The 16,152-nt window shown below is 39.1% G+C and overlaps 1 protein-coding gene across 1 annotated transcript in view; it reads right to left on the bottom strand.

Annotated features, from left to right (window-relative positions):
- The window catches only part of LOC116485808 (collagen alpha-1(XV) chain-like), a 113,330-nt gene that overhangs the window by 49,540 nt on the left and 47,638 nt on the right, over nucleotides 1–16,152 (bottom strand). The window contains 4 exon segments of the mRNA XM_032181450.1: nucleotides 4,214–4,249; nucleotides 10,154–10,222; nucleotides 15,266–15,418; nucleotides 15,611–15,648. Coding sequence (XP_032037341.1) covers nucleotides 4,214–4,249; nucleotides 10,154–10,222; nucleotides 15,266–15,418; nucleotides 15,611–15,648 — 296 coding nt within the window.

Below are 16,152 nucleotides of genomic sequence, written 5' to 3'. Positions count from 1 at the left end.
GAAGAACACAGAGCATTACTATTCCACTGCATATGCTTATTGTATGCCCATAACTTGAATACTGTGGATCATTTCAGTTCTTTCATCTTAAAAGGGTTCTAGTAGAAATAGAAAAACTTCAGAAAGAGCAATGGGAATAATGAAAGGTACAGAATGACGTCTATATGAGATCATAGAATCATAGAATCATAGAATATCCTGAGTTGGAAGGGACCCTTAAGGATCATCAAGTCCAACTCTTGACACCGCACAGGTCTACCCAGAAGTTCAGACCATGTGCCTAAGTGCACAGTCCAATCTCTTCTTAAATTCAGACAGGCTCGGTGCAGTGACCACTTCCCTGGGGAGCCTGTTCCAGTGTGCAACCACCCTCTCTGTGAAGAACCCCCTCCTGACGTCCAGCCTAAATTTCCCCTGCCTCAGCTTAACCCCGTTCCCGCGGGTCCTGTCACTAGTGTTAATGGAGAAAAGGTCTCCTGCCTCTCGACACCCCCTTACGAGGAAGTTGTAGACTGTGATGAGGTCTCCCCTCAGCCTCCTCTTCTCCAGGCTGAACAGGCCCAGTGACCTCAGCCGTTCCTCGTACGTCTTCCCCTCAAGGCCTTTCACCATCTTCGTAGCCCTCCTCTGGACACTTTCCAACAGTTTCATGTCCTTTTTATACTGTGGTGCCCAGAACTGCACACAGTACTCAAGGTGAGGCCGCACCAGCGCAGAGTAGAGCGGGACAATCACCTCCCTTGACCTACTAGCGATGCTGTGCTTGATGCACCCCAGGACACGGTTGGCCCTCCTGGCTGCCAGGGCACACTGCTGGCTCATATTCAACTTGCTGTCTACCACGTCCCCCAGATCCCTCTCTTCTAGGCTGCTCTCCAGCGTCTCATCGCCCAGTCTGTACATGCAGCCAGGGTTTCCCCGTCCCAGGTGCAGGACCCGGCACTTGCTCTTATTGAACTTCATGCGGTTGGTGATCGCCCAGCTCTCCAACCTGTCCAGATCCCTCTGTAAGAACTTTACGCCCTCATTTGAGTCCACAACTCCTCCAAGTTTGGTGTCATCAGCAAACTTGCTCAAAATACCCTCTATTCCTACATCCAGATTGTTTATAAAAATATTGAAAAGTACCGGCCCTAAAATGGAGCCTTGAGGGACCCCACTGGTGACCGCCTGCCAGCCTGACACAGCCCCATTTACCATAACCCTTTGGGCCCTGCCCGTTAGCCAATTGCTCACCCATCGTATGATGTTTTTATTTAGCTGCATGGTGGACATTTTGTCCAGTAGGATCCTATGGGAAACCGTGTCAAAAGCCTTGCTGAAGTCCAAAAAAATCACATCAGCTGGTTTCCCTTGGTCCACCATACGGGTGATCTTATCATAAAAGGAAATCAGGTTAGTTAGGCAGGACCTACCCTTCACAAACCCATGCTGGCTGGGACCAATGACTGCTTTGTCCCCCAGGTGCGCCTCAATAAGTCCAAGAACCAACTTCTCCATGATTTTACCAGGCACTGACGTGAGACTGACAGGCCTGTAATTGCTAGGGTCTTCTTTCTGACCCTTCTTGAAAATTGGCACAACATTTGCCAGCTTCCAGTCTACCGGAAGTCTACTCTACCGAGATGTTATGGTGTAAGCTAGGGCCATCTAGTTGGAAAAGAGACAAATGAGGAGATGGATGAAGAATATTGTGTTATATTCTAAAAGGAGAGAGGAATTAAGGATTCACTCTTCTAATAGAAGAAATAGTGAGCATCAAATGAAAAAAGCTGGAAGAAGTTCGTGCAATGTGTAGCTAAGTTGACAGAGCCCCTTGACACAAGATATCATATATCATAAAAGTTTGTGTAAGTTCCAGGGAAGGTATCAAGTTCTTGCAGAAAAGAATTTCAGTGTACTACTTGCCCTTTTCTAAACTCAAACAGCATCTAAGCATCTGCTCAAACTGTATCTACTTTTGACTATTTCTGAAGGCAGGATACTAGGATGCATAGATAAGATCCAGTAAAACCACCAAGAATTATGTAATATTCTGCTGGGGTCTCTAAAAGAACAATAGATCCATAAAGCATCTAAAGTCAAATAGCCTTCTGTGTTGTATTTTCGGTGTGATAGAAGAAGTTCAAATTAACAATTTATAGGGCTCAAAATCCTCTCTCTACTTGTCCCTTATTATAGAACTACCATCATAAAAGATTTAATATGCCATCCTTTCAGGCATGCTGGTACGTGTAGATCAACTTCTTATTATTACAAATCCTGAATAATTTCATCATTTGATTTTACTAATGATTTTTAGTTTGGAAGAATAATACAGGATAGGTATGATGCTTTAATTAAATAAGTTATTCAGAGACATCCTCATTTCCAACTCCCTCCATATTTTAAGATTGTAGAGCTGCTCTTTGCTCAAATATAAGAGAACTAAAATACATTCCTCGTTTTCTTTTGTTTTCTTTTGTTTTTAACCTGAGGATTGGAGAGGTTGACTATTCTTAAATAACTTTGTAACCAGTCCACTTACAATATATGCATGTGTTTGAAATGTATCTGTCATAGCATCAATACTAATTACTAGAACAAGCACCATAAGACAAAACACCTGTATGAATAATAATTAAGGAAATAATTTATAGCCTCAAGCAGATAAAAAAGATTTTAAAACAACAGTCCTATGCATTAGTGTATCAGCTTTAGTTACTTCACTAACAAATCTCTCTGCCATGGCAATGCTTAAAATATGCAGAGCAGATGGAATTTATGTCAAACAGAGTCTTACTGCATTGTTGTTTTTTAAAAAATAAATAAGCAAATGCTGTTAGAAGACTGTGGCAATACTTCTGCAAATACTCAGCAAATAGAAGGGTAGATTCATAAAGGTTTTTATCTTGTTTCATACAGCAACTATTGATTTTAGAGCTGTGCCAAATGCAAAATAATTTTATTTTATTTTATTTTATTTTATTTTATTTTATTTTATTTTATTTTATTTTATTTTATTTTATTTTATTTTATTTCATTTCATTTCGTTTATTTCATTTCATTTCATTTCATTTTCTACGTGTCCCAGTGCTGCCATCTGCTGTGATACATCTGCAAAAGGCACCCAAGTCAGCCATAGTCAGTCATGCAGAAAGCAGCGGGGACATGAGCAGAAACTTTGGGGTGGGCTCCAAGGAGGGTCCAAAGCAGAAAAGACAGGGATGGTGAGGGGGAAGATTGGACAGGAAATATGGACTCTTGCACCATTAACTTCTGCACTAACATGGTGGAAAACAGTGTAAACTGGCTGCTTTTGATGCCATGTTGCATGGCTAGAACTTGAATTGATCCAGTGGAGCAGGTCTAGCTTGCACACTGGTGCATGGGGTGAGTTAGACAGCTAGGACAAATTCCAGCTTGGAGGCACAGGCTGCATATTAGGAAAACCGTCTTTCCTAGATGGATAATGAAGCACCAGGACAGGATACCCAAAGACTTTTTTCATTCTCCTTGGAGTTATTTAAGACTCACCCAAACAAATTCATTGCTGATATGATCTGGTGTTGGTGATAATCCCACATTAAGTGTGATATTGGACTAGATGACCTCTGGGGTTCTTCCAGCTAATATTTCTACATTCCTGTACCTTCTGAATGGTCCATTTGGATTAGGAGTAACCTGGCTGCAGGAAAATGGCAAGCTCTAGCACAGAAATAGGGAACAATAGTGGCCTCTGTGTGGAACACTGGATTAGGGTTGTGGATGGGTCCTGAGACCTCTGCACAACACAAATGAATCTACTGTTGTACTACAGATACGTAGTGTAGTGGTGGAGTGCTTTGGTATGGTGTGCTAGCTATGAACCCTGTTAAGAATGGGTCAAGAGGTGGAACTCAGTTTTCACATAAACTTTGCTTATTTTCATTTCTGTTCTGCCAAAAAACAAAGTGGCTTCACAATACACCATGACATCACACACTTAAATAACTGGATTTTAAATATAATTTTAACCATATTTTAAACAGAAGTCTTAAGCAACAGGTTACCTGGCTCCTGACATTCACAACTCAACAGAGAAAGGTTCTGTTTTTCCAGAGAAACCTTCCTGAGCTTTAATAAATTGACAGAGCAGCAAGAAATGTTCATTGCCCCCTTATTATTCCCATATAAAGGAAACTAAGAGGAGGAAATGAGTGAGGTTTTAGATCAAGCTATATGAATTTCTCACCTTTGAACCTGGTGGACCAATATTTCCTCTTTCTCCCTGAAACAGAGACACAGTAAGTAGAGCTCAAAGATCAAAGTGAATGGTGATTACAAGGATTTTAAACATGTATGTTACTTTCCTTAGGGAGAAAAAAAAAAAAAAAAAAAAAAAAAAAAAAGACTGGATGGAGTAAAAAGATCAATAAAAACAGAGCACATTTTTGGTAAAGTGATGCTCAATATACATTTGTGAACTAGTTCTGGGGGTTTAACCTTCCAGTTGCAACCTACATCATAAGTGCTTCTGTTTAGCACACATTACTTCTGCTGTGCATGCACCAAGCTGCATGCCTGAACCTTCCTTTCGGTGTCTGGAAAGTGAATATAGTAACATTCCCCAGATATACCAGTGCCACAGTGATCTTGTGCATCCACAAATGACCCACATTCTTGCTTCAATACAGTTAAATTAGCCTCCTCCGTACTACTGCTCTCCCCATCTACCCAGACACTGTGTCATAACACAAGTAATGTAATGAGTACTGTCCTGTTACACCTTCAGGTCTTACTCTGCAGCACTCTGGCTATGAGTAGACATGATTTCTTGATTTCACTAGACAAAGAATATGCAATGTAGTTCATTTTAATTGAGATGGATAATATGAAAAGGAATAAAGCATCAAGAAGCTATTGCCATTGCCTGGAATGTTATGTTTATGCTTACAGTCTTTCAGGAGTGTTTATATTCTTAAGTTAATGAAGACTGAAGATTCTTTTTAAAGGAAAGTAGTTTTTCTTAATAATAACTGTAAAAGCAGAGTTTGGTCTTTATTTGTTAGGAAAGACATTAAACTTTGGTCACAACAGGCCTTCACTGTTGGGTGTTTGAAGGATGAAGGAGATATGAAACACAACTTTATCTTGAATATACCGTGTGAGCCTTTGTTTTTTGGAAGTGGGTAGCTGTTGTATTTTGCCACTGTTGCCTAGTGAAGTCTTTTATAACCATGAAAAGTGGGTGGAAATTTCATCCCCATGAGAATTATAGTGTATTACAGCCACTTTATATTGATTTTCTGTAGTGTATCTGATTTTGTAAGAAATTAAGCAACACATAATCTGTTCCTTTCTGTGTCTCCATGATCTTGGGGATGAATGACTCAAGTTTAAACAACCATAAACTTAGTGTAGGTGGTAGTGAACTCTCTTGGTCAAAATTTATGACTATCTTTTCAGTCCTAGTTATGTTCATAAATGCATCATCATGCTATCCCCATACTCATAAGTAATGCTGTCTTCCAACATTAACAGGAGGACTTGTTACCCAGTGGAGGGACTTTTTGCAGCTGTGTAAACTGAGCACTACACTAGACTCTACATATAGCAGACTGGACAGATCTTAGATTGGCATTGTTCTATGAAAGAGATGCATGCAGCTGTTGCTGACAATGTCCTTTCTGAGTAACCAGTGACCTGTGCTGTGTATAAATTTAAGGAAGAGAGGGTGGAGTCCACAACCTATTATTTTACATTTCATGCTCTCTCAGTGTTCCTGTCATTTCCCAGGGCAATGAAGACATGGAACATCTTTAACTTCATACAACAGATTGAAGGTGCTGAAAAGGTGTTGCCATGCTGTACTATTAAATTGAGCGGTACTAAATCTTCATACAGGATTAGAAGCAAACTCTTCCCGGCTAAGGCTTCATTTTGGGAATATGCCCTTTTATCTTTTTTTCACATTTCTCTGTTTTTTCTACATGGCTTACTTAACCAACAGTGGCATCAAGGTGGAAAAATTCTGTCACAGCTGAGCTCAAAGAAAAAAAGAAGGCAAAGAACAACTCTCTTTTCCCCCAACATTTTCAGAATCTTTTCTCATCACTTTCTTATCACTTATCACAAATGACACCAGAAGGTCTTCCTACAGCTTCCTCTTATAACAAAACACATGCAACCTCCTGGAAACCAGAATGAAGTATCAATGAGCAACAAAGAGGAACTGCCAAACTTCCTAAAAAATTAAACAAAAGTACCATGTTACAGCAGGTGTCTTGGGGTCTAAGTGCCCCATATGCACCATTCTGATATGGATAAGAAATAATTTATAGAAAAGAAAGAAATAAGAAATAAAATAAATTCTATTAATACACATTGTGTGTTACCCAGTGTAAAAGGAAACACAATTAATCTAGTACTTACCCCATATATAAATGTTAACCATAAAGTTGTTTTTTTTAAGGCAAATACTGGGAATATAGAAATCAAAAATATACTCCAAAGCAAAATAGGCTAGCTTTGATATGTTCTTGTTCATACAGTACTTTTGGTCCAAATGCTGTCCATGTCTTTCTGCAGAACCCTATTAAATCTCACTGCATTTACAGGCAAATCCAGGCAACATTTCATAACAAATTTTCTCAGAAGAAAAAAAAATCATAATTGCAGCTGTTACAAAAAGAGGATCCGAGATCAGAAATATCAACAGAGTAGTAAGATACAAGCACTGTTTTATATTCATTGTTCTAGTAAATAGTGCCTTGATTTATATTATGCAAAGAGCTAAAGGTATTTTTTTTCTTAGAATGACTTTATTTCTAATACTTTCAAAAAAAAAAAAAGTACTAGTATGCAGTAACAAGAATTAAATTCTTGAAGTACATTTGTTGCAAGGGATTACTTTCAATTGTTTACTTTTTTTTTTTTTTTTTTTTAAATTTACCTCCTTGTATAAGATTACATTGTATTAACAGAGTACAGGCAATATGGTAATGTCTTGCCAGGCTAAAAATAGCTTGAAACATAGTTTTTGGAATGCAAATTCTACTTGTCAGTTATAAAGGTCAATTATGATCCTTTAAAGGCAAAATTAACTGTCCCAATATGGATCATTTGAGGGGGTAGAACGGAAAAAAGAAATCCAACAAATGATTGAGTCATCTCCATCTGGAATATGAAGAGAAGACACTGTCAAATAAACCGCCAACAAAAATTTACACTGATCTGTGGTAGAAAAAGAATAGAAACCCTGGAAATTTTAGCTACTCTAACAGACGAAATTTTATTTTGAGCAACAAAGAAGAACTGCCAAACTTCCTAAGAAATTAAACAAAAGTACCATGTTACAGCAGGTGTCTTGGAGTCTAAGTGCCCCATTGGTATTTATGCACCATTCTGACATGGATAAGAAATAATTCTATTAATACACATTTTTATTACAAAAACTTTTAACAACAACAACAACAAAAAATATTTTGTCTGTTAGACAAAACATAACCACTACATTCTTAAAAATGTGTGAGGCCCCACATGGAGTGCTACATCCAGGTCTGGGGATCCCAGCACAAGAAAGACGTGGAACTGTTAGAGTGGATCCAGAGGAGGGCCGCAAAGATGATCAGAGGGCTGGAGCACCTCTCCTGTGAAGAAAGGCTGAGAGAGCTAGGGATGTTCAGCCTGGAGAAGAGAAAGCTCCAGGGACACCTCATTGCAGCTTTCACTGCTTAGAGGGAGCTCATAAAAAGTATGGAGAACAACTTTTTGCTCAGTCAGATAATGACAGGACAAGGGGAATGGCTTTAAACTAAAAGGGGGGAGATTTAGGTTAGAGGTTAGGAGAAAATTCTTCACTTAGAGGGTGGTGAGGCTTTGGAACAGGTTGCCCAGATAAGCTGTGGATGTCCCATCTCTGGAAGTGTTCAAGACCAGGTTGGATGAGGTCCTGGGCAACCTGATCTAGTGGGAGGCATCCCTGCCCATCACAGGGGGGTTGGAACTGGATGATCTTTAAGGTCCCTGCCAACCCAAGCCATTCTATAGTTCCATGTTTCTATGATAAAGGATGAATAAAAAAATCATTGGATAGCTATATAGTGGGGATAATTGTAATTTACTTCTTAGCAGCTGCTTTGAGTTACAGCTCTCTTAGAAGCAGATACTTTGTTTTCTCTCAAACACAGTCTGGAACCTCTGGAGGTATCACTGGATGTGACTCATAATGCTTTTATGCAGTACCAACAAGTATATAAAAACCTGTTCCTGATTAAAAGGAAATTCCAGAATTTTGTTCAGCTGCAATAAGATGTTTTTCAGTATTTATAGCAGAGTGACTTGGAAACCATGTCTGTTACAAAATCAAAACCAAGAATAAGTCTATCAATTAGGGAAGTCAGAATGGGCAATTTCAGAACCAGATTTGGACATCTCATTTTGGACACTAACTTGTTTTGGCTAAAGAATTCTATTATTGTAAATATAGTTTTCTGGACACTTTTTTAGTAGCTAGGAAAAGATATTAGAATGAGAAAGGTGTCTAAGATTGTAATTGTAACTGAGACACCTACAATTTCAGTGATTCAGAATTAAAAAACCAGCACATTAAAGAGCTGGCTACTTGTTACTGGCTCCAGTTCATTTCTGAAGATTCATGGAATCACAGAAAAAGTACAGGACCTCTGGAGGCCATCTAATCCAGTGTCCCCCTTGAACTGGAAATATCACCACCTATACATCAGGTCCATGATGACTTTGTCCATCCTGGTCTTGAAAATCTCCAACGATGGAGAGCTTCTGCATCCTCTCTGGGCAACTTGCCACAATTCTGTACCAATCTCTCAGTGAACCAGTTTCTCCTAAGGTTTAGCCTGAACCTCTTAAGATGCAGTTTTTAGGCCACTGTCACTTGATGCACCCTCTGGTGCTATGAGGAACCATTTGGCTTCATCAGCTTTACAACTGCCCTTCAAAGAATTGTAGGCAGCTCTTAGATCACAGCTGTGTCTTCTTTATACCAGAATAACCAGTTTGAGCTCCTTCATCTTTTCCTCACCAGTCACATGCTCGAAGCCTCTGACCCTGCAGGCCTCTGCTGGACTGCGTCTGTCTTCTCCACATCCTTCTTGATGTGGGGTGAAAAACAACAACAACAACAAAACAAACTAAAAAAGAAAAAGAAAAAGAAAAAAAAAAAAGAAAAAAAAAGAAAAAAAAAGAAAAGAAGAAAAAAAAAAGGAAAAAAAAGAAAAAAAAGCCCCACACCTCTTATTCCACTGCAATTGCAACTTCACTAACCCTGAGTACAAGAGAATAATAATAACATAATAACATCTTTATAAGTGTTAGCCATGCTCTTCTTGGTGCATTGCAGCACAAGGTTTCCCTTATTTGCAGTGACAGTGCACTGTTGCTGAATATGCAGTCTGGCATCTACCTTATCCCAAGGTCTTTCTCAGCAGTACTTTCTCCAGACTTGGGCAACAAGACTTGTTCCTTCAAAGCTATATTTTGAATGTTCAAATGTTTCTTTCAGAGTGAGCATGGAGACAGGGCCAAATCAGAACAATGCAGAGAGTTCTAGGAGGAGGAATACTAGAGAATTGCCTGCTTTGGGCAAGTCACAATAGATTGTAGTTTTGGTGTTACTTGTTAAGAATTAAGATAAAATGTGGCAAGTACTCAGTGTTTTAGAGTGGCTCACACTGACAAAAATATCCTGAGACAAGTTTGATGGAGGAAAAAGCATTCCTTGTTCTTGGTCATGATTTCCATACTACTGGGAACAATGTTTTAGTTTAATTGGTATTTTCAGACTATGCACATCTTATTGTCAAATGATAACATCTCAATTTCATTATCTTCATATGCAAGAAGAGCATCTATTAAGGGTAAAACAGGAGAAATTCTATCTCATCATTTAATCTCTTAAACAGATACCACTCAATTCTCTAAAAATCATCAGCTAACCAGGTATCAGAGAAATATATTTCAGATTCTTTAGGAGACAGTTATTGTGATATCATTCTAGAGCAACTGAAGCCAGTGCAGTACAGTTAGTCTATAGCTGATTGGGTCTATGCATTTCCAAAAAGCAGAGAGATGACAGTTTTGCTTTTGGAAAACAAAGAAACAGACAAACAGACAAAAAAAATAATCAATGCTTCCCTCTCTCAGAATATCCACTTACCTTTGGCACTCTTGATCCTGTAATTCTGGATTCACTTAGCAAGCCAATAATCCCTGATCCCTCCATGTCCTAATGGAAGAGAAGAACACTACAGAACTTAAGAATTAATCTTTTTTTTTTTTTTTTTTTTTTTTTTTAGCTGCTAATTTTTCTGGAGTCCTGTAAAAAAAGTGGGCAGATGTTGAACATATATATATAGATAGATAGATAGATAGATAATGTTTTCTCATTAGCCTTTTATTTTAAATCAACAAGTGGTGTTCTAGAGACAGGCTCTTTTCAAATGAGATAAGAGCATGTTGATCTTTCATACAAAAACTCTGGTCTTTACAAACTTGTCACTTTGACTTTATATCTCTGGCACTTGAGTCTGGACAGCAACAGGCACCTGTGAGAGGATCTCTGCTTTATGTGCTACATTTAAACATGTAGTAGTATTTTTCTGTTTAGCACTTCCTATCACCTTGATGCTGAAATACTGTAATGACTAGTAAGGGTTACATAACTGATTTAAGGCAGGGAGGGCTTGCAGGCTGGTTTTAAAGAGCAACAGTCATTATTCAAAAATAAAGGTCCTTCATAACTTTCACAGTTTAATTGTGAATTGCTGCCTAAAGTGCAGCTGACTGAAATGGAGCGGGAAGAACTGTTCTGCCAAAGATGGTGGAATTAATTAAGATGGGAAAGACCTCAGAGGCTACCCAGTCCAACTTTCTGTTGATAGTACGGTCAACTTTGAATTCGAATCAAGTTGGTCAGGGCTTTGACCCCTCAGGTCTTGGAACCCATCAGAGATTGAGGTTCTACAACCTCTCCAAACACCTGTTCCAATGCTTGTCAGTCCTTGGGGTGAAAAATATTTTACTTCTGTCAAATTTGAACCTCCCATTTCAGTTTATGATTATTGTTGCTTATCCCTCTGTGCACCACTGTAAAGACCCTGGCTACATGTCTTCTCAGTAACCTCCTTTCAGGTACTTAAAGGGACCCTAAATCTTCTCTAGACTAAGCAACCTTAGTCCCTTGAGTCTTTCCTCACAGGCCATGTGTTTCAGTCTACTGACCATTGTCCTGGCTCTCTGCTGACTTCAGAAAGATCTCAGAGAAATGTAAGACCTTTTGCGAAACACCCATATTTCCTGTGGATATGCACTAGTGACTTTAAAGGAGACTGCACAGAAAGTAACAACCACCATTTGGCTCCCATTATTCTGAGTGTGACATTCCAAATTCAGGGCAGAACCAGGAGGTGCCAGTTCTGAAGCAGACAAAGAAGTACAATTGCAGGTTGGCATATTTCTCTGTCTTAGCTCCAGAACCATTTCAGCCACATATTCCAATTACTAGCCTTAAGCCTATTCCAGAACTTGTCAGACTGTGTTGCAAAGTGTCTGGATGAACTATGCCAGCAGGAAACCATTGTGACTCAATTTCTTCTGAAAAAGAAATGTGACTTCTGTGACTTCTTTCTTCTGAAAATGGAAAATACTGATATTTCATTGTTCCTCTTCCTTATTCACAGCCATACAGCCTTCATTTTCAACATCTGTGCCACATATTGAATCCTCTGGCTTTTCTGTGAGTCATTTAAGCTCACTAATATGGCAGAAAATTAGTGTTTTTTTTTTTTTTTTTTTTTTTTTTGGGGGGGGGGGTGGATAGTTCTCTAAAATTTTAGTACATTAAATTTACTTCTGGAAGGATTGATAGAACACTGGATGTTAGTGTATGTGAAGGGTAAGCATGTGCCTGGAACAGCCGCAGACAGGAGGAGGAGCAGAAAGAAAATAAAATCTTCACCTCTTAGTAACAATGAGCCTTTTTATCAGTTATTATGTTTAGAGGACCCATACTAGGAGTAGACACTCCTTAGCTTTCTGCGTAGTTGTTGACTTGAAATGGTTTGGATTGCCATGGATCTTATGTACTCTGATGACAGTGTAAGGAAAAGGGTAGGAAAACCAATTACATCAGCTTAAGCTGCTATGGAATGACAGTTTGGTGCTGAAATTATGGAAAATGTCAACTGATCTGACTCCAGTGAAAAGGAGAGATCTTGTTATTTTATCCTTTTCCACCAGCTCCATGAGGGCAAGTACAAGAGAAGCAGAAAGAGCGCTTTCTTTCTCAGAAACAGCTGGAATTAAGACCTTCTGTTTAAGGACCAAGGTGGGGAATAATGAGTCATTATGTTCATTCAAGTCCTTCCATGTAACTTCACCTGAGAATGAATGTTACTTAGACTTCATTTTGCTCCTCCATCAGATAACAGAATGACAAATATCATCAGAAAATCTGCTGAGATTCTGCTTGGCCTGTTTAACCAAACACTCACTACTTAGAGTAAACCGTAAAATGTGTTTCTGGGCCCTTCCTTCCTTTGCCTCCACTCCACTTTAAATACTCCATCTGTGCCAGTATACTTTTGTTTTAAGAGAGTGCTTGATGCCTGCTTTATACAACATACCATCGATTTTGACATCTGCATATTTTAATAGGTTTACCAGGTACCTTCTGTGGCTCAAACTGTTCTTTTGGCAAACACAAGTGCCAGCAAACCCCATGCCATTTGTTTTTTGCACATAGCTGAACACAGATGCTAACAAGCACTAACAGGAATGCTTTGCATAGACAGCCTTACAGCAGTAAACAGACTGCCAACCAAAAGGTAGTGTTGCCCTAACAAATTGGCATACCACATTGCTGCTTTAACAGATGGCAGGGGTGAGCCTCTAAAAGATCAGCAAGAATTAGCAAGCCTGTCTCAGAGAAATTACAATCACAGCAATTCTATTTGGACTGGATGAAGTTTAAGATGAAGCTAGTCACGATATTATTGATGCAGTTAGAGCTGATATCTGTCTCTATCTGTGTCCATAAAAGTAGCAACTGTCAGTTTTCACAATGTCATGCTTTCCTGCCAAGTATTACAGACTTTGCTTCTCTTTGAATTAAGCATCAGAAGTGGCAAATTCTGGTCCCAAGTAGGCCCCCTGCAGGAGCTCTCTTTGGTGGCACAACAAGGCAAAGGTTGTTTCTACTCAAATAGAGTGAATGGGGAAGAGTGGAGCATCCCTTAACATCTGTGATCCTGAAGGGTCACAGGAAGTGACTGTCAGTCAGACAAGCCATCCTGGGATCAAACAAAGACCAGGCCTAGGATGAAGATGTGGCTTATTACCAGCCCTTTCCTCATTCTGAGGCAAGCATATATTAATTCAGGGAAGACCCTGTACCAGCCTTCATAGTATGTTAAAATTAATGCAATAGAGTGTTTGTATACTTAGAATTTATGCTATTATTTACTAACAATTGCAGTGGTGGCAGTTAAGAACTTGTTAGCTGCTGGAGATTTTTTTTTTGCCCATTGAAATCCATGGATTGCAGTGACATTACTACTCAGTAGTGTACATAGTATAATACTGTTTAGTTAGATATCAGATGTTAGAATATGCCTCTAAACAAGCATTAATGGTCACCTCTGTACTTGGATTACTCAAAGTGTCTCTACAGTAAAAAAAGAGAGAAAGAAAAAAGAAGCACTGTAGATACTGGCAGAAACATGTATTTATCTGGCATCTTTTAAACATCATCACCTTACAAATGCAATTCTATAGATGGCCAGCAGTTTTGTTCAATAATAATAATAATAATAATAATAATGAATAGACAACTCTGGAAAGACTTTTCTGAGTCACTGCTAGATTAGAAGTGAAAAGCACATAAAAAGAGAAGGCAAAAACTCATATGTGACTGTTGATGCAGGCAATCTGTCAACGTTGCTTCACAAACACATTAATAGGGCAGCTCTTGAACCTGAGTGTGCTCCCTTTGCCTTTCTGTACTGCACAGCTACTTTCTGTTCCAAAAGAATAATCTCAATGAGTAGTTCTAAAATCACATGTAAAGCTCAGATTGAGCTGACCAGATACCGTATTTTAAAGTGATGAAGGTATTATTCTCAGAAGTAGAAAGTAGGATTTGCAATTTAGTTTTATTTTTTTTTTAATAGAAATTTTTTTCTTCTGAGTAGAACAGACCATGAAACCACAAATGTCAATAATTTTTCTCTGTATTTCCATCTTACTGAAGAAGCTAAACTCACGGCCTCAAAAATGACAGCATGGGAAAAGTAGAAGCTTAAGTGGGACCTGCAGTTTGATTTTAATGAATACTGACAGGTCTCTAGATATGTAGAGATCTTTACTCTAAATTATTTACATGGTAAAAATGGTGCCAAAGAAGCTTTTCCATCTAATGCAGTAGTAGCTTTGAGTATCTGATATTAGCAATTATATTTTTATATAATACACAACATTAATATTTAATTACTGAATAATTTAATGAAAAGTGCCTAAATAAAAATAGAATATAATAATAGTTCAGTTGGAAGGGACCTACAAGGATCATCAAATCCCACTGCCTGACCTCTTCAGGGTTAAGTTTAACCAAAATTTAAAGTATATTAATGAGGGCACTGGCCAAACATCTCTTGAATACTGACAGGGATGAGGCATCAACAACCTCTTTCGGTGTAAAGAAATTTTACCTAATATCCAATCTGAACCTCCCCTGGTAGGACTTCATGCTATTCCCGTGTGTCCTACCACTGGTTAAAAGGGAGAAGAGGTCGGCACCTCTATCTCACTAGTCTCTTGCTGAGGTGATCAGCTCTGGGGTGGATGTGTTCTCCAGCAGCATTGTGGCCTGCAGGGTATTTCCTGCATAGAGGCCCCTAGCGGCATCTGAGGGAGCCACTAGGACCCTACAGCCCTCTCGAGGGCAGCTGACGAGCCTTGGGAAGAGCCAGGAGTGCTCCTCCTCAGTCATATAAAGCATGCAGCCCAGGAATGCAGCGAACAGGGCATGTCATATCAGTCAGGGTGTGGCACAGGTCCTTCATTTTGTATTCTGGGAGCAGCAGCAGCAGAAGGGCCTTCTACTGTTACAGAGATGTTGTCTACCTGCCAAGCCTACTGGTCTGAGGCTGTAGCAAACGACTCCGTATGTCATCAATTCATTCTTAGTCATGAAATACACAGATGATTACATTGCCCCTTCTCTGAAGGAAGTATATGCATAGCTACAACAAAACCCATAACAGCAAAATACCTCAAATCCGGAACCGTAGCTTAGATCTGTGGATCCAGGAGGTCCAGGCGGTCCAGGAGGCCCTGGGGGTCCTGGGGGTCCTTGTTTCCCAGGAGAGCCATGAGGACCATCTTCACCTTTGGGGCCTATTAATCCAGTGTCTCCAGTACTACCCTAAAATAAAAGGTCAGTCAATTCTTACACTGAACATGAAAAAGTTGATGTAGGTAAGTGCTTAGGATTCACAATAACGATCTTTTAGACTTAGTCCTTTTCAGGGGTACATTCTAAGTAACATGCTGTGTTAGAATGATGCTGCTTTCCCATAATCTGTAAAGTCACTGTCTGTTTTATTTTTATCTTTACCTTTGGACCAATGGAGCCAGGAAGACCTCTATCGCCCTGTAAAAGAAAACCATCCTTATGTACAGTAAGAGCATTAATCGGGAAAACAAAACAAAAAAACAAAACAAAAAACAAAAACAAACAGATGAATGTGATTGCTTAATTAAAATGCTAACAAATTTCTGTGTTGTTTATCTTGATGTCATAATGTCCTTTATATGAAACATTAGGCCCCTTAGTTAAAAGGAAAACAATTTCCTTAGTTAAAAGGAAAACAAAGAGGAAAACAACTCAGGAGTTATATTACCAAAGGACTAACTCTGGACTAAGATGCATACAAGAAGCAAACCTGTATCTCAATTATTGCTGCAGATTTTCAGATCTCTAGACTACACAGAATTAAACACTTTGGGTCACATCCTTATGCTTCTAAACTTAAATGACAAAACCCTCATGGACTATATGAGAAACAGAAACTGATCTGGTGTGGTAACAAGCAAGCTGTCTATGATACCAGTCCAAACAAGGGATATGATTATGAGTATGGTTTTCAGGCTCTTCTG

This window comes from Aythya fuligula, chromosome 2 (genome assembly GCF_009819795.1).
Source record: "Aythya fuligula isolate bAytFul2 chromosome 2, bAytFul2.pri, whole genome shotgun sequence".
NCBI classification, from domain to species: domain Eukaryota; kingdom Metazoa; phylum Chordata; class Aves; order Anseriformes; family Anatidae; genus Aythya; species Aythya fuligula.
The sequence above is the reverse complement of the archived record's forward strand: the minus strand, read 5'-3'. Positions and strand labels throughout refer to the sequence as shown.